General features: G+C 46.0%; 1 protein-coding gene across 1 annotated transcript in view; it reads right to left on the bottom strand.

The window, feature by feature from the left end:
* The window catches only part of LMNB2 (lamin B2), a 31,292-nt gene extending 14,213 nt beyond the window's left edge, over nt 1-17,079 (bottom strand). Inside the window, exons 1-4 of the mRNA XM_032711872.1 lie at nt 16,741-17,079; nt 5,600-5,736; nt 1,458-1,614; nt 600-725 (exon numbers count right to left, since the gene is read on the bottom strand). Coding sequence (XP_032567763.1) covers nt 600-725; nt 1,458-1,614; nt 5,600-5,736; nt 16,741-16,977 — 657 coding nt within the window. The 5' untranslated portion in view covers nt 16,978-17,079. The remainder of the gene's footprint in view (nt 1-599; nt 726-1,457; nt 1,615-5,599; nt 5,737-16,740) is intronic.
* Between the last annotated feature and the right edge of the window lie 4,994 nt (nt 17,080-22,073).

The following is a 22,073-nucleotide window of genomic DNA, read 5'->3' as shown; positions in this document are numbered from 1 at the left end:
CTAGCACAGGTGAGATGAAGGGCAGAAGCAGGTGGCAACTCTCACTGAATGAGTCTGCAGAACCACCAAGGATGGAATAAACTGCTGTAACACTTCACATCTGGTACAGAGAGAAGGTCATGCTTCCCCTTCCCAATTTCCACTTTTACAAAAACTCTGGTCCTCACTAGAGCCACTCACTAAACAGGAAGAAAACCATCTCTGCAAAAAGCAGGGCAGTTGCATACTATGTTTGTCAATAAAACCAGGTTATAGTCAGGTCCAACAACAACCAAAGCCAGTGCAGGTAAGGAGCAGGGCCATGCAACCAGGTTCAGAGAGAGGCAACAAGACTTTCCCTTTCCCACAGCAGTCAGCTGCTCCATTAGTTCACTTGCCCATGAAACAATAACCCTTGTCACCTAGCTCTCATGCCAGCTCCACCACTGATTTACCATGTAAAAAGGTGCAAAACCTTTAACTATTTTATTACTCAACTCATTTAAAGGAAGAATAATACTAATTTTCCCTACCTGAACTAATTAGCAGTTACTCATAGTCAGTTTGATTAAAAGCTACCTAAACTCTGGACTATTGCAAGATTATTAGGTTGATAATACCTCCTCAAACACATTTTTTCTGAAATCCAAATCCTCTTGCAAGCTCTGGCACCGATTTTCCAGGTCCACACGCATGAGTGTCTCCTTCTCCAACTGCTTCTTAGCCACAGCATGACTGTCTTCAGCCTAGCACAGAATTTTAAAGAGAAAGACTTTATTTTGTCCAGATTCCTATTTTCCATCCATAAACCCTTTATGGTCTTCATCTGATGTCTTTGGACCTATTATTCACAATGACAAATCTAATGTCAAGCCACTGATTTAAAAAAAAACAACCAATGAACCACTGACAACAAAAAGAAACAAACCAAACCAACCAACCAACCAATCACCCCCAAAAAACACCACCAAACAAAAGAAGAACAAGAATGTGTATGTGCTAATGGATATTTCAACCGAGCTTTCACCTTTGCATAGCAGCTATTTAAAATGTAGGATTATTTCAATACAATGCAATATTGGAGCTGAGGATTATTAATTCCTCAAGCACAGTGTGTTGCACCTTCTTTTTCTTGCCAGCATAGTCCCACTGGGGACTCTGGCACAAGTGTAAAATTATTCAGGACCTTACAAAGGATAACATTTAGTAACCTGATATCCCATGAATATAAAAACATCAGAACGTTTTAAAAAAAAAACCACAAGCTTTTGATGAGCAAAATGTCCAAAGCACTATGTTGTTTTGGCTGTTTTACAGAGATTTCTTAAGTTTTGCATCCCAGAGGGGCAGGCAAAGGTTCAGCAGTAAGCGAGGTGGATCAGTGATGTTCACACAATAAACTAACTGGAAAGAAAGGAGGGGAATTTCACACTACCCAGCCTGTCTGTGCTAAAGCAAGGAAGCACTCCCTGGCACACCTTGGCAAGCTGGGCACGCAGATCAGCCACCTCTGCTTCCAGGCTGCGTTTCTCGTTCAGGACAGTGTTGAGTTCTGCTTCACTTCTGTGGAACAGAACTTCCAGATCCTTAATGCGACCCTGAGCCACAGACAGATCCGCGTCTTTCTTCTTGTAGCTGCAAAAACACAAGTTCATTATACTTATATACAGGTGCACACCCATCCTGAGCATGTCCTGGTCACAACCACAGGTATTTTGGTATCAGACACCTTTTATCAGGCCCCACACAGCTGCTGCAGTAACCTGCAAATGCTGATCAGTGACCTGAGACACCCCCGGGACGTGCAGCTGGTACCGTGTGCTGTAAACTCATGGCATGGTAAAGAACAGGCCATGGGCAGACAAGGCGAAAACAAGAAGGCAACTCTGGCAGCTAAGAGATGACAATACACACATGGTGTAAACAGTGTATTTTCATCTTGCAGCTGCACAGCACATTAAACTGCTGAAATCTTTTACTCCAGAGTACAGTCCATGAGGAAGAGTACATGCAATCCCCAAAGAGGCCTGAGCATCCCCGGGGTTTTCTATTTGATGTGGCCAAGCCTATTCCTCATGACATATTCCCACACAAAGTATAAAGTAATTTGCTATGGGTCACCTTTCAGCAATAAAACAGTATTTCCTCAGCAATATTCATTACAGGCAAAGCATCTCTGACTGATTTAAATATGACTATTTGAGCTGAAATCATCAAGGTCATCTTCCTGCTGCCCATCAAGTATTTATCAATCTTTTCCTCTAACATACTGACCTCCTGCAGCTTCTCTAGGTGTGTGTTGTGTTATTTAAAAAACTGTTTTGTTATGTGCAGTAATCCCTCCTTGCTGCAGCTTCAGCTCGCTGTTCTACTCTCACACCACTCAGGATGCAGGGAACAGCTTTTCATCTTTTTTAACAAAAATCCCCCGTGATGGGGTATTGGTGTGCCCTACAGACAGTATTTCCTTACAAAGTTCAGCATGATATGTATCTTTTTCTAAGTCAACACCCTTATTTTGCAATGCACTCTAGATACAAGAAGAAGACTCACGTCTTCTCTCTGCATTCCTTGGTGTAGATCTTGGAATTTGTTTTCATTTAACTGCAACTGATTTTTCTTAATCATTGGTCCAATCTGTTGCTGTGAATTCTGTTCTGCAACATATGTGCAGTGTCTTCAGACTCAGCAGCTTGCAGGAGACATATAGACAAAACATGACTTCTTAAACACGACAGTTATTTAGCAGCAATTAGAATGTCACAGGCCACACGTGCTGTGTAGTAAAACAAGCCCCTGTTCTGTGTCACAGCCAGGCAGACCTGGGAGCCTTCTGCCTGGGCAGGACCCAAAGGGCAAATGCCACTTCACACCGGGCATGAACAGCAGTGTGTGCTCACACAGCCTCCTGCTTCCTCCCACCTACAGCAGCCAGGCAGTGAGTGCTTCCAGGGATGGGAATGAACAGGAGTGTTGGATGTACAGCCTGACAAAGCACCAGAAAGAATTTCTGACAGCGATAAGTAACTTCCGCTCCTTCAAGGACACTGACACCGAGAACACTGCAAGCCACCTTCATTCACATTTTTATTTTCATTTATAATTTCAGCCTGGTTTACTGCCTTCATGCAGAAATGTGACAGAGGTTTTACAAAAGCGCAACCTGCTTTTGGGGGCCCCTGAGGTGCCTGAAAGTTCCCAGTGGCAGTCAATGTATCTGGTGAGATGTGTCAGTGCTTCAAAAAAACATCAGGTCCGGGTAACCCTCAAGAGCTCTTTCTTTCCAGAAGCTTTTGCCAGGTTTGCTCAAGGGAAATGTTTCAGTGACTGCAGAATCAGAGGATGGTTTGAGTTGGAAGGGACCTTAAAGCTCATCTCATTCCAGCCTCCTGCCATGGGCAGGGACACCTTCCATTAGCCCAGGTTGCTCCAAGCCCCATCCAGTCTGGCCTTGGACACTTTCAAGGATGGGGCAGCCACAGCTTCTCTGGGCAACCTGTGCCAGGGCCTCCCCACCCTCACAGGAAGAATTTGTTCATAATATCTAACCTAAACCCACTCAGTTTGAAGCCATTCCCCCCCTGTCCTGTCCCTACATGTGGGGTAGCAGGCAGAGGAAGCTGCAGCCCCACGTTCACCCCCCTCAGAGCTGGGAGTGCACAGTCTGAATGGACTGGAAGGAATCTGGCAGGAGCAGCTCTGAAGCCAAAGAAGAATTCAATTCTACTGCTATGAACTGTAAAAACAGAGAAAACCAAAAAAAACAGGTATATTTTCCTCATATTTAGTTTATCTTAGAAAACAAACAAATAAAAAGTTCAAAATTAGCCTGGTAGAATTAACCAGACATTGAAAGTGACTGGTAAAGGGGCAACTCAGTTGTCCCAACAAAGGACAAGGGATGTGATCCAAGGTAAAACACCATTTCAATCACTTTAAAAGTGTACAGCTTTCTACAACAAGCTATTTGTAAAATCTCTTAGTGGTATCAAAAGCCTAAAGAACCACAATCAACTGGATTCTCATTACCTGCCAAGTGACAATACTTCTGACAAGGATGCCTTAGCCAAAACATAGAAATAACACCTTGCAGAACAGGAGAGGTGAACCAAATTCCCAGTTACCACTGCTGCTCTCCTCTGGAGTTTACTTTAAAAGCCAAGCAAGCAGAGTATTTGCTATCACTGAGACAAGAGAGACAACCTTAATGACCACACAGTGCCAACTGGCAGGAAAAATATACCATCTCAAACAAATGCCAAGACTGCTGGCCTGAGGCTCTGAAGAGGAAAAACAGTCCCAACAGGTACCTCCCAGTAGGGCTGGGTGGGATTCACCTCACTTCACACTTCAGAGGTTTATGGCTGACCTAGTTACCAGAGAGGTTTTCCAAGGTTAACAAAAGTTGAGGTAACCAAGCCCATAAATACCAGTGCACAGGTTGTCTGGCCACATGCAGGCCTGTGGTATGGACTGTGCTTCAACAGGCTTCACACTGACACGCTCAATTACAGGTGCCATTTCATATTTTGACAATTGTTTTAGGGAAAAGTACACAAAATATCTCCAGTGGCTGCGTTTAAAAAGAGGGCTCAGCACAGAAAATGAATATCCAGTGATACAGCAAAGTTTACAGAGAAAACATAAAATACTTTACCATAAATCAACTAGCTAGTCAGGGAAAAAAAAAAAAAAGAAAAAAGAGGGAAACAATTCCTTTTATGACCACTTAGATGCAAATAAAGGGAGATGAGAGACTTATAGTAGGCCTGTACTGGCACTGTTGGATTAAAAGCTTTTTATGGCCAACAGCATTCACACAGAGGTGATGTACATACTGACCTGCTCAGAAAAAGTCTGTAATTCCCAAATCTTATCTATTAAAACAGGTACCAAAATACAATCAGAAGTAAAAATTGATTTTGCCACCAGATATATTAATTTTAAAATCACGTGTCTACTGCTAAACAGTATGTATTTGATTACAAAAACTCCCATGGGAATTGAAATAATAGATCACATCTGGCTCCTGGAGCTAGCTGATTATGCTAATTCTCTGTGATGCAGACTGAGCAGCAGTTTTTTAAGATGTAGTCACTACAAGGTCTTTGTCCAGCACACCTACATTGTAGCTTCATGTGTTTTCAAGGCAACCCTGCTTCCACATTCCCAAACTGCTCCCTTCCCCTCCATTTCTGCAACAGTGAACCAGACAATCAAACTGATAATGTCTTCAAATTAACCCTTCCTTGGATGGGTCAGTTTTAATGCAGATCAGTTCCTCAGCCCAGTTTCCCAGGCAGCTGCACACGTGCATGTTCACGTAAGGGGAGGTACAACAGGACAAAGCAGGCACAGCCTCTTCTTTCAGCCTCAAATTGTTCCAAACACAGAATATTCATCTTAGACCTACAAATACATTTGTGTATATACTGGTGCAATTATCTGCTCTGACCAGCTGTACCAACCAACCAAGGCATTTCCCTCTGACAAACCTGTATCTCCTCACTGATCTGCTTCCAAAAGGCATTTTAAGAAGCATCATTAGGATCATTCCCACAGCAGGTGTTGCCTATTCTAATTAAAAGAAAAAAAAATACTAAAAGAGTGCTCTCCTCACCTCTTATTGAACTCCTCAAGTTCTGCTCTCAGTTTTCCTATTTCAATCTGTAATCTAGCTCTCTCTTTGGCAGTTTCATCCAGAACTCTTCGGGCATCAGCCAGTTCAGACTCATAGAGACTCTTGATTCCACTCACCTAAGGGAAAAAAAGTATTCAGGTGTGAGAACATCCCAAACACCATCAGAGAACTGAAACACAGAACCAGGTTTCACATAAGTTTCTTTGAAAAAAAGGGTGTATGATTTTGATTTCTGCTGTTTAAGAACATTCTATATTGAACATATTTTCAATTAATGGGCAGTCCCACAGACAAGATTTAGTTTTTATTATCAGTATGACATAACAAAACATACTGTATTTGAAGTGTGCAAGTCTCCCCAAGAGATAAACTGAAGCAGATCAGTGCACCCTACAATCTTAGCTTAAATTATTTGCTCTCATTTCTAATACTGCTGCTGTGGGAGATTTTTTTTTTATAAACACTTTAAGACATTTTGTGGAATACAAGCCCAAGGGCCCAGTTTGACTCTGCTGCTCTTGCACTACAAAACTAAAAAGATTATTTGCAAGGTGTATCAGATAGCTAAAATGTTCAGGCCATATAAGATTGCTGTTATTGCTTCTGTTAAAAGGACCAGAACAATCATCACAGTATCAAAGAATACACTGAGTTGGAAGGGACCCATCAGGATCATCCAGTCCAACTCCTGGCCCTGCACAGGACACTCCAACAATTCCACCACGTCCTTGAGAGCATTGTCCAAACCCTTCTTGGACTCACACAGCCTTGGGGCTGTGACCACTTCTCTGGGGAGCCTGTTCAGTGCCCAACCACCCTCTGGGGGAAGAACCTTTCCCTGAGATCCAACCTAAACCTCCCTGACACAGCTCCAGCCGCTCCCTCGGGTCCTGTCACTGGTCATGAGAATGAAGAGGTCGGTGCTGCTGCTCCACTGCCCCTTGTGAGGATGTTGAAGACCCCAATGAGGTCTCCCCTCAGTCTCCTCTTCTCCAGGCTGAACAAACCCACTCTGCTCTTCACTGGTGCAGCCTCACCTTGAATGCTGTATACAATTTTGGGCACCACGATATAAAAAAAACCAAAAAACTACTACTAATATAAATTCAGGAACACGGCAATCACAGAGGGAGAAAAGCCAAAACAAGAACGCACAAATGTTAGGAAGAGAAATTTCGTAACAAAGATAAAATGCAGAAACAAGAAAGCAAAACGTTCTATTCCTAGAAGTCCTATTTCAGCATCAGAGTGGCACCAATGACAGACACGACCATCTGGTCTTCAGAGAGACTGATTTAAAGCAGTCAGGATATAATTAAGTTCCTGATAAGACTATACTTCTCATAAAACTTCTGAAATTAACTAAAATGTGACAGGATGAGGGCTGAGAAGCCTTAGTTTACAAGCATACCACAGACCAGAAACAACTTACCCATGCAATGAATAATCTATCCAAGCAATCTTGCTTCTTTTCTTTTAAGAATTAATTCTTTCAAGCTTTATTCCATCTAAGTTTTGGGTTGGTGGGGTTGTTTTTTCTCCACAGACTCACCAGAGGCTCTCTCTGACACAAGCCAACACATCTCTGTATTATCACTTACAAAACTTAGCAAGTTCTGTGAAGAAGCATACCCATGACTACGCTAAACTCTTTCATGCAGAACTCCACAATGAAAAAAAAAATTAAAAATTGGAGATTATAAGCTGTAAAGCCTTCCATTACAGATGATCCTTGAGTGAAAATACAGTCTTTGCAAATTGCAATACAAAATACAATTGCCCAAAGGTGAAGCACTGGTTCTGCACCATCAGGTACTGCATCTACAGCTCTCCTCAAATGCCAGCCCTTTGTTAGACCTTTTGGTTCCTCAATGTGCTCAAATCCTGTCCCAGGAGACCCACCAGGAACTTGGGGCTGTGTTGCTGTAGGTTCAGAGGCACACACTAAATCACAGTGCAGGACACAAGGACAAATCCCTTCCCAGTTCTCCAGGGCATAAGCTGGAATTGCACCTCAAGGTACAAAGGAAGGCAGCCCTTTTCCCAAGGTTTTCATGAATACTGTCACAAAGAGGTGTTGCTGGTGTGATACCTACAACAGGCCTTAAGGAATTTATGCTTCTGAGGCATTACAGAAAACAGAGCTTATAAACACCAAAAAGCAATATTCTGAACGAAGCACAAACACTTCATGTAATTCCTGTGTAGAGACAATATAGCTTGATGGATCTAAAAATCATGATGAAAGCTGCTACTGAACCTGTTATGAAAAAGAGAACCAGAGTCTGTGATGCCTTAATTAGAAAGGACCGACTCATTCATGGCATAACTCACAGCTCATGGTAGGAGCTTAGTATGTATTTTCCTTCTGCAGCATGTTAACCTCTTCTCTGCTCTTCTTCCAGCAACACACATGAGAAAAAACCACACAGGTCCATTCACAGCCAAAAGGCCACTTTCACTGGAATTTCAAGCTAATACACTGGGCAGACAGAAATAACTGAGACATAAGGACACGCTGCAGCTTCCAGCAAAAGGAGGCAGCAGCAGAGAGCTGGGAGCAGTAACACCTTCAGTCAATGGAAAACAAAACCACAAAAAGCCTTTGCTAGAACTCTATCAAGAGGATGCAAAGAGAATATGGATTCGTGATGACACTGATAAAAGTTTCAGATGATCAAACTGAATCTGGGGACAGTTCAAGATGATCTTTCTAGACCACAAAAAAATAGCATCATGTTTATTTTCAGCACTGGTCAAGTAGAGAAAAGAGACCCAAATGCAGCAGTAGGCTCAAGTGAGAACAAGTGGTGACAGCTCAGCAGAACTGGCCTGGTATTAGGAGCTTGGCAACACTTCTAGTCCGAGATGGTTACTCACAGAAAACACTCTTCTACCCCAGCACTGAGAGAAATTCTGGAAAGTATTTCTGTTCCCTGAAACTGTCACCCCCCAAACTCTGTTTTGGTGGAAGGAACTTGACTTAAGAGTCTAATGACTCACTGAAAATCTCCAGAGAAGTACAGTCCCAAAAGTGCAACTGTTTAGTGCACACATAAGATCTTGCTTTGTTTTGACTCTACAGACACTCTTCTGCCCACTCCCTTTTTTAATTTCTTTACACTTGCTACTCAGTTTGGTCTCTAGTACAGTGACACTTCCAGCTGTTCTTAAAAAGATGCTGTTAAAGCAAAGCAGGACCTCCTAGGACAAGCCTCACCTGCCCTCTCTGGACAAAAATCAAACAAACAAACAAAAAGTCAACAGGAACAGCCAATATCCACAGCAACAAGAGAAGCAAGTTGAGTAAGTGCTTCTGGCACCTGTGAAGCCCATTTGTGGCTCTCTGTCTCATGACACTTCTGTGCAGAACACCACCAGACAGCACCTACCTGTCCTTGGAACACTCCCAAGGAACACTTGACTCAAGAGACAACCTGTCTGATGACATCTTCCATCAGAATCTATCAGTTCCAACTCCTTCCTCCATTTGTCATTTCTCATCATCTTGCTTGGGTTACATCAACCCCTTGTTTCCTGCTCCCCACGTTTCAGGAAGACACAAACACATACTTGAAACCTGGGCCAACCCTTCCAGTGTAAGGCAGTAAGAGTGGCAGCTGGAAGCAAAATGCTGAATGGAAAAAGTATGGAGAACAAGGCACCATACAATTCTTCACTCCCATAGGCCCCAGCTTCTAAAAATTAAAAAAAAAAAATTAATATTCTGAGCCAAAGATTGCTTCCAGGCACCAAAACCCAGCAGCCACCAAACACTGCTAATTTGTCTAATCCTATTGTAAATCAATTTAGGTTTTGGATTTCACATCAGAGAGTATCACACAAGCACAGCTAGGAGATTAAGACCTACTGCTTGATAATTTTATTTCATGCCTTTATGTTTTGTGTTGTGAGAAATGTTCAATGGTTGCTTCCTAGACAAATCTGTTTGGACTCATGACTTGGAAACCTCAGGTTTCTCCTCATCTCTTCTCCAGATTTGCTCCTGGTCAGAAATTGTTCTGCTGCTCTGTTCATATTTTTTTCCTTACAGGATCTAGATGTTTTAAAATAGGTTAAGAGAACTGCATGCAGCATTCAGAATACAGAAACAGCATTGATTTACACAGTGATTATTGACCAAGGAAAACAGAGACATTACAGGAGATCAGAGAAACAGAAAATGCAATTTTCTAAGTGTAATTCTAATAGATTTCAGTTAGTCCAATCCAGGAGATGACATCTGATCTTATTTTCATGTGTTAATAGTGAGTGCCCATGGAGTGGCTAATCCAGAAAGCCACAAGAGAGAACCCTGGCTCTCAGCAGCACACAGGAGCAGGTTTGCCAAGAACTAGTTGACTTGGTTTTAGCATCCTTGCAGAAGCAAGAGTAGAAACAAACAAACAAAAAAATCCTATGACTGTTGGAATTCTGAGGAGTTTGTTCAAACAAGTAAAAAAGCCATTAAGAATAAAATCTTTCTAGAAAGCAAGGTGGTGTAAAAAGACTTTCCCTCTGGTTTCAGGAGCCTGGGATTCCTGAAGGCTACTCTGACCACAAGAAGGCTTTAAATACATTGGCCTTTCTTATGTCTGACTTGAGCCAGGATCTCCTTGCTCATCCTTACAGGTCTCCTCTCACCTTTGTTCCATTTTCTGATTGTTGGAATGAACCATTCTTGATCCTGGAGAAGATTACAGTTGAATGTCAACCCAGCTCTCTGAGACCCCTTTCTATCCAGGGCTGGAAACCATGGGATTCTTCCAGCCAGAGAGAGAGCCCTGAAGTGGCTAAGGAAGGTTTACTCTCCTGACATCCAGGGTTGTGGTCCTGCTTCCTGCTCTGGTCCATCCACTAAAGATCCTGAACTCCACTGTCTCATGGTCACTGCCCTGACCAGTTCTCTCTTATTTATTAAGTAATAGGTCCAGGAAAGCACAAAGACAGTGCATGTGAGGCTTCATCAAGCTGTCTGAATCAGGCCACATTTACATCTTCTTGATCAGATCAGGTTCTTGACCCACGTTGCCCATCCTGGTCTGCCCAACAAGCTCTCAGTTAATTCATAAGCTGTCCTTAGGCAGAGCTCCAGGCATTCCCACTGCTCTCTCTCACGAAAGGCAACTCCTCACCTTCCTGAAAAGCTTGTCTCCATCTGTCCAGCACAGCACTCCAGACATGTGAGCTATCCCTGATTCCAAAGAGGTCAGTGTTCTGTTACATGCCCACAGACTTCTCCTTGCCCCTGTCTGCTGCTCATGCTGCACACATTAGTGCTACAGGCACTCCAGGGAGACACCCAAGTGTGACAATTCTCCAGGAGGGGCAGGAGAGCAATCCCCACAAGGCTGTCCCCCACAGACATTCCCTTCTTTACATGCCTAAGCTTGAGGTGTTTCCATTTCATCATTTTTCCTGTTACTTTCTCCTCTGTTCCCACAACCCCAGGCCTTTGCTTGCTTACCCCATCCACCCCTTTCTCACCTGGCCTTACCAGAGCAGAATCCATCCCTCCCCTATCATCCCCAGTTTAAAGTACTTAGCAGGCTCACCAGCCCCACTGGTAGATACATTTGCTCTACTTTGTCATAGAATATGGTGAGTTGGAAGGGACCCATCAGGATCATCCAGTCCCATTCCTGGCCCTGCACGGGACACTCCAACAATCACACCATGTGACTGGGAGAATTGTCCCAATGCTTCTTGAACTCAGACAACCTTTGTGTTGTGACCACTTCCCTGGGGAGCCTGTTCCAGTGCCCAACCACTCCTTGGGGGAAAAACCTCTTCTGATACCCAACCTAAATCTCCCTAACTCAGCTCCAGCCTTTCCCTTAGGTCCTGTCACTGGTCATGAGAAGCTGCCCCTCTGCTGCCCCTCAGGAGGATGCTGAAGATGCCAATGAGGTGTCCCCTCAGTCTCCTCCAGGCTGAAAAAACCAACTGACTTCAGTTCATAAGGCTTCCTCTCCAGACCCTTCACCATCCTCACTGCCCTCCTTTGGACAGCCTCTAAGAGCTTCATGTCTTTTTTAAATTGTGGTGCCCAAACCTGGCCACAGGACTCAAGGTGAGGCTGCCTCAGTGCAGAGCAGAGCAGGACAATCCCCTCTCTTGCCTGGCTGGCAATGCTTTCTTTGCCTGATGTCCCCCAGTGCAGGTGGCTGCAGTCCTACCTGGTCTCCACTTATCTGCCAGTACTGGAGCTGCTGTGCCCTTTGTGTACACCAGAGCTACTGGCATGACCAGGGTATGTGGGTCTGCTGTTGCCTCTTTGCCACCTGCAAAATACATGTTCAGATGCTGCTGTGGGTGTTGGGTCACTCCAGTTGTAGCCTCCAAGATCCTGGGTTAAGTGGTCTTCTGGCACTACAGACATCATCTGGGAGGTGACACAACACACATCTTCATTGTTCTTGAGAACCTGACTGGTGTTCTTGGTGAGTCTGAGCCGTAGCTGACTGACAACCCTTTGTCAATCCATATCTGAGTAAGTAACATATCGAGTCACACCTGGTGAGAATAAACTTGTGTTTTGCACATTAATGCATGCTAATGAGATTAATGTTGCATCACAAAATTTGGCTAGAGTCCCTTGTGGGTGGCTGGAGCATGTTTCTTGTCTAGTATGTTGGTTCAGTTCCTTCTTGATGTGTTTCCTGTCTTCGCTGAGTGACGTCTCGTGGCTCTTCTCAAGTGGTTTGTTGGTGTGTCTGCCCTTGATCCACTGCCCAGTGAGCTTTGTTGAGTGCTCCCAGCACAGACTGGTAGATGAGAGCATCCAGCAGTCACATCTGTCAGAGTCTGCTATGGAAACATCTGTTTTCTTTTTTCTATTTTCTTGTCCCCTGTGTCACCCAATTCCAAATTTACAGGCTCTGTGGCCATCAGAAGAGGAGAAAAAAAGTGAAAGCACGTTTGTAATGCAATTTGTAGTGTGTCCAGCTTGGCCTCTGTGCAGGAAGAGTTATGCTTGGGTACACATGGGCATGAAGTGGCTTGGGCTGTAGCCTGTCCGTCTGGTTCCTTCTAAACTCTGTTTTGAGCTTTTAGCTTTATTTCTTCCATCACCTTCAGATAGGAGTTATATTTTCAGAGTGGAAGGACCCATTTTTTGGCCTAACCTGTCATCTGGGAAGGTCTGTTGCTGCTTCCCAGGGGCTTGTATCGTGGACATTGTAGAGAGGCTGCTGAGCCTCACCTGACCGTATGAATCCTGTCCCTTCTGCTCTTCCACAGAGGCACCAGTGAGAGTGGGAGGAGGGACCTGAAAAGTATCAAACCTGACTCTGGGTGATTTTCAGTGGTGTGGAGGGAGTGAAGAGCTTGGCTGAGCAGGTCCTGCAGACCAAGGCTGGATTGCGCAACCGCTGTTGGCAGCAGGGTTTGGGATTCTACAGCAAATCCCAAGCACAAACAGAGCCTGGGTGGAGAATGGATTGAGAGCAGCCCTGGGGAGAAGGACTTAGGGGTGTTGGTGGATAAGAAGCTCCACACACCCCGTCTCAGAAACCCCCCCGTGCCCTGGGCTGATCCCACAGTGTGGGCAGCAGGAGAGGGGGGATTCTGCCCCTCTGTCCCGCTCTGCTGAGACCCCACAGGTATTGCTTTTGTCACAAGGGCAATTGCTGCCAGCGGCTGAGGCTCCCAGGGATCTTCTCTTATTTCTCTCTGTAATTCTCCTTTCAGAGGGTGAGCACAGTAGGGTGTCCTCAGAACAGTGCAGTAATCCCTCCTGTGCCCATCAAAACATCTGTTCTGTGAGGCTGCAACCATAAGCACTGCAGGGGAGGGCAGGGAGTCAGCAAAAAGGAACTGAGGAGAGTTCTAGGACTCTCCTCTTAGCCCTTCCATTATTCCCACACACACACTCACAAATTGGGTTACTGGAACAGTGACCCCCAACACAGTGAGAACAGCATCAGTCATGTACTAGGGAGGTAGAAAAAAATCCAAGGGGATGAGCTCCATTTCTTTTCTGTCACAGGTTGAGCTACACAAGGGGACCGATGCAGGAGAACAGAGATGAAATGAGGACAATTAGATGTTCCCCCACCTACACAGGACATTTTTTTTTTTTTGCATTTCACAGAATATTCTGAGTTGGAAAGGACCAACAAGGATCATAGAGTCCAACTTTTAAGTGACTGGCCCATAGCAGGATTGAACCCATGACCTTGGTGTGATTGGCACCAAGCTCTACCATGATCTGTGAACTCTGCTCTCTACCAGCCCCTTTGTCTGAAGGTTTACTGTGCACGTTTCTTATTTCTCTGAAGGCCTACTGCATACAAGTAAAGGTAAAGCACCACTGAACAGGGTTAAAAAAAGCAGGGGAAAGGACTATAATTAGTAAAGAACTAAAGATTAATCAACTGCAAAGTTTCTTTTCTCTACTGTTAAGAGGTGGCAGCCCCGTGTTCCTCAAAAACCACAACAGTGATTTTGTTCTAAAGCCTTGCCAAGATTGCCACACAGAGGAGAAAGTGGCTGTTTTCTGCAATCTTCTGCAAACTGGTGATTAAAACAACAAGGAAAAAGAACATCCTGATCAGGTGATGATTAAAGAGTCTCTGGCAGAAGAGGGACTATGGTCCTTGCCTGAACAGCATCAGTAGAACTTCTTTCATCTAGAAGATATTACCCTAAACCAGAGGTTTGAGAACAAGATCAAAACTGTTCCCACACATGCAGGGAGTGTCAGGGTCATCCATTACTCAGGACATGTCAGTCAGTAATGGTCTCTCCCAGCTCAGGTGTGGTCACTGTGGGATACTGGAGTGACAAGCATCTGTCTCACGAGACCATGCTCCTGTCTACTGCTTGCCACAGCCATCCTCAGCTTTGGCATGTTCACCTTGGATCATGAACCCATCTACTCTCAAGGTAAAAGTCTCTGGTGTTAACACTGGTGAGCAGCCCCTCCTGCCTGCACCCCACAACAAGCATCTACCACAGTGGTAATGGCAGAAAACCTCATCTGTCAAAGATAAGCCAAAAATAACAGAATATTCATTCAGCTTTTATAAATAAATAAGATCAGAGTCAAATTTACACACAGTTTAGGCCAACCAATGGGAATTTTCATCTTGAACACCCTGAAAAAAGAAAATAGTCTCTTATAAGCATGCAGAATTAATATAAAGGTATAATGATGCAGACAGAACAGTATGCTGATATCACTGGACTACGTTTAACTGTGCTTCTACACAGAAGTTGCTCTGGGGTTTGTTTGGGTTTTGTGGAGTTTGAAGGGTTTATTTTTAATTAATATCTTATTTCGCACTAAGCCTGGTCATTTTATGAATGGAAATTCCAACAGTCAATAAGGAAACTGAATTGTCAGCAGAAAATCCAGTTTACTAAATTGGTCACAAAAGTGAAAGGACAAGATTCTCCCATTCCAGTAAAACCAAAATCTGACAGCCATCTGAAATCTTACTGCTCCCACAGTCCTACACCACTGTGCACTATCCAGCATTAAAACAATAAAACTACAAAGTTTCCTTCTGTGGATATATGTAAAGAATAAAAAGAACTTCCAAAAGGGATGGGGAAAGTATTTAACAAAGGCGGTTCAGAGAAGAGCTGAAGCGTCAGTGTCAAAGAAGAGCTTGATGAAAAAGTTTGTTATAATGTATCTACAGATTAAGACATTTTTGAAGTCTGGATGAAAAAAACTCAAGGGCAAAGTAACCAAAAGATTCCTATCAAAATTCTCAAGTTTATTTTCTGATTACTGCATCAGAATACTTTTCCAGAATGGACAGTACATGGAACTGCTACTAGGAGTTCCTTTATGTTCATATTAAAGTCTAATGAGGTTATATCTACGTTGTCTGCTAGTCCTCCTCCTCCTGCTACACGTGTGCTGTCAACACAGTTACATTCTGCCTCTTTTATTTCAAATGAATACTCCTTTTAGTCTCCAGGGATCTACAGCACAGAAGTTCCTTGAACTAGATGTAGTTATTCTGTTTACAGCATGATTTCACATGGGGCAAGCATAGTGATGTTTCATGTTTAGAAATATCTAGTTATTTTGAAAACCTAGATGTTACAATATATCATTAAGCGATACAAAGGGACTTCAAAGGTACTTCAGTCTTGGACATACACTGATTGCAGATACACCAACTATTCCCCAAACGAGACATTATCATATCTGGTCTGTTTAAACTAACCTAATCTAAACCCTCCTCCCACCACCCTGAGCATCATTAAACCAGACTCTTAAAGGGCGAAAGAAGGAAAAAGAAAAAAAATTTTAAAAGCCTGCACAGTGGCTTAGCAATCCATCACATCCCAGTAGTTACAGCATGGGCTGTTTGTTTACTGACAGGCTTTCCACAGCAGTGGAACTTCAGCTCAGCGGTGGGACCCCGCACCTCGCTGAGGGGGTTTGGGCTGGCACAGGATGGGTGGGACTGTCCCCAGTGTGTCACCTACTACATCCTTCCTCCACAGGGGAACGAGAGTCCTGGGGGGGAAGCGGACACCACAGAATAGGGAAACGCAGAGCGTGGCTTCGGAAAAAGGATCGTTTGAGTTTTGCCTCCGAGATCACAGGAAGCAAATCAGGGCCGTTTACGAGGATTTGATTCCGACCGTTTGGGGGGGGGGGGGTCTGTGAAAGATTTCCTCCGGTGAGAGGCAAAGTCAGCCTAAACGCTTTCAAATCTCCCATCCCACCGCGTCAGTCGTCAGGACAGGACACCCAGCACGGCGGTGCCGGGGCGGGACGCGTGTGCTGGTTACGGGGCACCCGAGGGCTCGCACCGACCGCGGCGCCGGCCGGGCCCCGCCCGCCGCAGCCCCGCTCCCGCCACCGAATCCCGGCTTGAGCCGCCTCGAACGCGCCGCCAGCGGCCCCTCGGCCCAACACCGCGGTCAAAGAGGCGCCGGCGGCCCCGAGGGCCCGCGCGGGCAGGAGCTGTGTCCGCAGAGCCGCCGCTCCCCGCCCGGCGGGACGCGCATGGCGCGGCGGCCGCAGGAGGAGCCGCCACAGCGCGCCCCGCGCCGCGGGCGGGAACGGCGGGAACGGCCGGGCCGCGGACCTGCCCCGGCACGGAGCGCCCCAGGGGCCACCGCTGCTTGCCCCTCACCCCCTACCGTACCTCCCGGGTGGTGACCTCCTCCTTCTCCGAGATCTTCAGCAGCAGCCGGTCGTTTTCCAGCTCCAGCGCCCGCACACGGTCGATGTAAACGGCCAGGCGGTCATTGAGCTGCCGCAGCTCCTCCTTCTCCTGCAGCCGGGAGATGCGGGTCGGCGACAGCGGGGTCCCGCCGGGGGTGCCGCGGCTCGGGGTGCCTGACATGGCGCTGGGCTGGCGGGCGGGCGGGCGGCAGCTCATTCAATCCCGCCGCACCGGGGGAGGGAGCGCTAAGATGGCGGGCGGGCGGCCCCTCCCGCCGCGGCGCCGCCTGGGACATGCAGTCTCGGCGCCAAGATGGCCGCGGGGCTGCAGCCGCGCCCGCCATTTCGCGCCCGCTCGGCGGTGGCGGGGGCGGTTCCGGTCCTGCCTCAAGGACAGACCCGGGAGCGGGGCCGATCCTGAGGGGAAGAGGTTTTGGTGGCGATGCCGGGAGGGACCGGGACAACTGACAGGACAAGACTGAGCCTCGCCCGGCTCTGCTCCCGCTGGGGCCGGTGCCCGGGTCCGCCCGCGGGGCTCGGGCGTGGGGTGACGGGTCCCCTGACAGGCGATGTTTGTGTGTTTTCACGGTGGTTCCCTAAAACATCGTCCACAGCCCCGTGTGGGCTGTGTGAGCTTGCCGTGCTTTGCTGTTGGCTCTGCACAGGTCAGCCACCGGCTGTGTGCTGAAATCGGGCGTGGAGAGTCTTGGAGAAAACACAGATCAGCATTTCCCAAGGGCGAGTTTTTAGGAGTGCTGATCTGTCGGTTTCAGGAATTCAGTAACTTCTTCCTAAGTTTTACTGAGAGGGTGCAGTGCCTGCCGGTCTGGTCATTCCAAAAGGAAGCTACCCTGAAATCCTTTTGCAGTCCCAGGGAATGCAGCCAAACTCTGTACACATTAAAACCCACTGAGAAGTTTTCCCTTCCTAAAGATTTGGAGTAGTATTTTTCCCCAAGATCCCGAATTCTGTCAGTTCTTGCACGTTAACTGGTAGAAAGTGGATTACCGTTCCCAAAGCTCTTCCTGCTCTTGGGCCTTTTAGCTACCAGGGAGGGCTGAGAAAAGGGAGATTTTTCTGCCTGAGTGGTACTAAAAACAGACTTGTCCATAGGGAGAGCAAAGAGAAAAAGTAAAATGAGCATGAGGCAAAGGTGAGAGGACAGGTCTGGATAGAGAAACAAGAAAGACAGCAAGAAAATACTGCACACCACGTGAAAAAAAAAAATTAGGAAGCTAGGGTGAAAAAGTAGGTGTTTGTCCTCAAAACAGAACTAAAATGATGCTCATGTTAGAGGATTTGAGGTTCTAATAACAAGTACACCTCAAACTGAAAAAACCTCAGAATAAATCCAGGAATTCTGGATGCTCAATACCCTTGTCGTCAAATAGCTGTAAGTCTCTCTTGCAATCACTGCCTACCTTTAGGGTAAATCACAGGTTTTTCACCTGAATGCATTTATCTCAAAACGCGCATCCTGTACAAAAAGAGTTGTCCTGGCTCCTCTGCATACAGCAGAGTGCCTGTGTCACCTCTCTGGGGACAGCCCTGACTGTCCCTTCACCCTCCCAGACCGAGGGCAGGGATTCCCACCCCAGCCTGTGGAGCCTGGGTGTCAGTGGGTTACCCGGAGGGAGTTTATGAGGGAGAGCTGAAATGGAAGCGAGATTTTGGGTTTTCCTTCTCCCCCACCGCCTGCGAATCGAGACCATCGCTTTCAAGATTGCCAAGCTGCATCACTGGATCCAGTGGGCAGTGACTATATACGTTCCTTTCTCACTCTCATCTTTTCTTTTTCCTTACTCTCCCTTACTCTTATCCTGTCTTTCTCTCCCCTATGCATTTTCTCCCCCCCCCCCCAAAGGTTATCTCTATGTCACACTGTTATATGACAACACCCAAAATGCTGGCATACCTGTTGATACAGAATTGTTAAAATAAACCTTACCAATATATGTTTTCAGACACCGATTATTCAGTGTCGTTTCACTCTAATCCACCCCAAGGGAATTATTGATAAGAACCTGGGTTACCCTCCTCCCCTTTTTCTGGGACGGGTTGTAACATTTTTGGCAGAGACCCTGCCCTTTCCGAAGGCATGTCCACAACCTCCCTGCGTCAGGGTCACTGCCGGCAGGGGTCTGCCAGTGAGAGCTGAGGATACGATGTGAAACTCAGCTTTCTGACAGAACTCGACCTGCTTTTGGCTTGAATTCATCTGGAAAAGGAAGCGGCGACCAGAGACTACAAATCCCAGGGTGCTGCGGCCGCTGCCCGCGGGGAGATCGGATCCTGCCCCATCCGCCCGCTGCTCTTTGTCGAGCCGCGCTCGGGGTTTGCAGTGAGTACAGTGCGTGGTTTGAATTTTGGCGCCTGTCTCCGAACTGTAACTGCTGCTGGGCCGGCTCCAGGCCCAGCCCCTGTCCCTGCCCCAGCTCCTGCCCCCGCGCAGTCCGGACCGTCTCTTAGCAGCGCCGTCTTCCCCCGGGCAAACAACAACAACAAAAAATGCCTCTGAGCATCAAGCCATGCACTTAGAGTGAACTTTTCCCGTCTTTAGTATTCGATTTCCAACACCAACAAATTCGTGGAAGACCAGCTATAAACTTTGGTTGTGTCGAGCCAGAAAAAAATATTTTGGGAATGGTGAAAGCTTCTGTATAAGCATTTTTGGGTTAGGTCATTTCTTCTCTTGTGATTTGATGTGATGCTCTGTGCATCTGTCATATTTTAGACATTCTTTAAACCTTTTGCCGAATTTTGATTGATAATGTAATCCAGATGTAAATCCCCTTTGTTCATGAAGTTTAGCCCAAGCTCCCCCATTGTTTTGTCTGTCAGATTTTTTAGATAATGGCTGAGAAACTTTGAATGTTTCAAGAGTTAGTGTGGTTTGGGGGTTTTTTTTGCCTTCTAATTTTTACTGGGTATTTTCATAGTGCTGCTCTTTACTGTGTCTAAGTAAAATATTTTGTTCCAAAATATACTTCCTGAAATATGCCTCAGTAATAATACCTGATTTTTTCCTACACTTTCTAGAAAGTCCCTTTCTTTAGCAGTAACCAGAACACTTGCACACTTTCATCCCTGATGCCAGTTTCCCCTCCGTGTTACCTGAACGTGTATGTTCACTTTTCCTTTCTCTTCTAAAAAGAAGAGAATGTTTTGGGGGTGAGATGGGGAGAAGAAGCATCAAGGAAGAAAGGGAAGTGCAAAAGCTGAGAGCCCACTCACCAGCCGTGTTTTCCAGGGAGTGCAGCACATGCTTTAGTTGTGGAATTGGCATCTGTTCAAATACTGGTCCTCTTGGATGCCTCCTGTGTCAGGGATTTAATATTGGACCGGGGTCAGTGTGGTTACTCATCTCTCAATATTTAGCAATTAGTTTTTCATCAAAACCCTCGAGAGTTCTTTGCTGCCCAAAACAATTTTATTTACAATAAACTCCTTCTGCTTTGACCAGGTAGAATGGATTTGTTATCACGAGACACAGTAATTTAGTGTTTGACAAAGGGACAGTATAGGGATGTGTCAGCCCTACCTGGCTGGGGGAGCAGAGGGCTGTGGCAATCCCTGGGGCTGCTTTACTGGGCATTCAGACTGGGAACCTGTTCAGGGCACACTGAGGCTCCTGCCTTACCCACTCTCCCAGGTTTTCCTGTTGTGGAAAGTGGAGCAGAGGAGGAGGCTGGTGCAGGTACAGGTCCCACCCTGATCCAAAGTCAGGAACTTGGAACAGCCCTGGGCTCAGTATTGAAGCTCTAGCTCAAAGGCACTTGCAACATATCTAACTGCCTGGGTAGGTTAGGAATAAATTTTTGGGATGTCAGACACAGACATCAGGCTCTGTCTAGCCCTGGAGTGCTTCTCCCATCAGGTAAATGAAGAAATTGCTTCCAGTATGTAAAAGACAAAGGAAAACCTTGTGCATCCTTTCATGCAGAGCACCTTCTCACTCGTTGACAAGTTTCCTGTACATTTGGGTGTAACTAGTTTCCTGATGCTATCTGGGATTTCATAATGACTCTGGGATTTCATAATGACACTTTCACAGATCTGGGGATACAGGATTTCCACTGCTGTTCCTTTCCTCAGCTGCTTTGGTTTATCAGCAGCTGCTGCCATGCCCTCCCCTTTCTCATTCTACATTTTATATTTGTATGTCTTTAATAGCAGGATTACTTCTGTCTTTTCTGTAGTTGTCTAACTCGTGTTCCTCACCTCACTCGGAACAGCCAATGTTTAATTGATTATCTCAGATATTGTCATTAATTTCAGGAAGGGGCAAGGATTGCCTCAGAACATTTTCTTATCAGTCTGAATTCAAACTAGCCTCAGCATTACTGCTCAAAAAAATTGCTAGCAATGACTGCAAGTCTGGGAGAAACACTCATACCTCACCACAGAGCTCTTCTCCAGAATTTCATCTTTCATTGAATAAAGTTGCTTCCAGCAATGTCAGAGCAGAAAGCACCAAAGCAAGTAGAGAAAATGAACAGTGTGCCATGAGTCATGGATGAAACCTTCCTCATCCACTACAACAAAGTTTGCTGAGATGTAAAAAAGAGCAAAGAGGAACAAGGTGCACAGTTGTGGGGCTGAAGCAAACAGCAGACTGTCTGTAGGACAAGGATTTTTTTCAAGACAAGACACCATGCTGTAGAGGGTGTATTTATCTCTGATTCCAGTACATAATGTTTGGCAGGAACTTTGAACAATAATAATCTTTTGCTACAGCATTTACCTCCTTATCAAGGCGGAAGTGAAGTTATATTACACTGGGGGAAGTATTAACCAAGTTAATACTCCATTCTCTCTGGATGGGGAGAATTCCAGTCTGTACTTGGGATTGTTCACTCCTTTGTGGCAGGAAGGTGAGTGGTGGCCCTTTAGACTCTTGTACCAGAAAGAAATGAGAATTTACTTCAAAATGCGTCTCATATATTCCCCTCATCTCAACAGAAAAGTGACAAAGGAACACGCTGGGGGCTCAGTACTCAGGGCTCCCCAGCTTTTCGCAATTCCACTTTGTCATTTGTCCTCAGAGTGATTTGCTTATAATAGCACCTACTAAAACCAGCCCCGTCTGTCACACGGGAGCGACACGGAGGTTTCCTGCAGTTCAGCTCCTTCACAGCCTTCCCCGGGGGGCGCGGGGGACGCGGCGGGGGTGACACACCAGCCTTCGGGGGAGCATCAGCTGCCGAGTCTCACCCTCGCCGGCTCCCCAGAGTTCAGGGACTCTTCCAAAGTGATAGGAAGACAGATTTCTTGGCACTGAAACGCTGTGAAAGCACCACTGAAAACAGATGA

The sequence above is a fragment of the Chiroxiphia lanceolata genome, chromosome 27 (assembly GCF_009829145.1).
Source record: "Chiroxiphia lanceolata isolate bChiLan1 chromosome 27, bChiLan1.pri, whole genome shotgun sequence".
Classification (NCBI taxonomy): Eukaryota; Metazoa; Chordata; class Aves; order Passeriformes; family Pipridae; genus Chiroxiphia; species Chiroxiphia lanceolata.
This window is presented reverse-complemented; position numbering and strand designations above follow the sequence as displayed.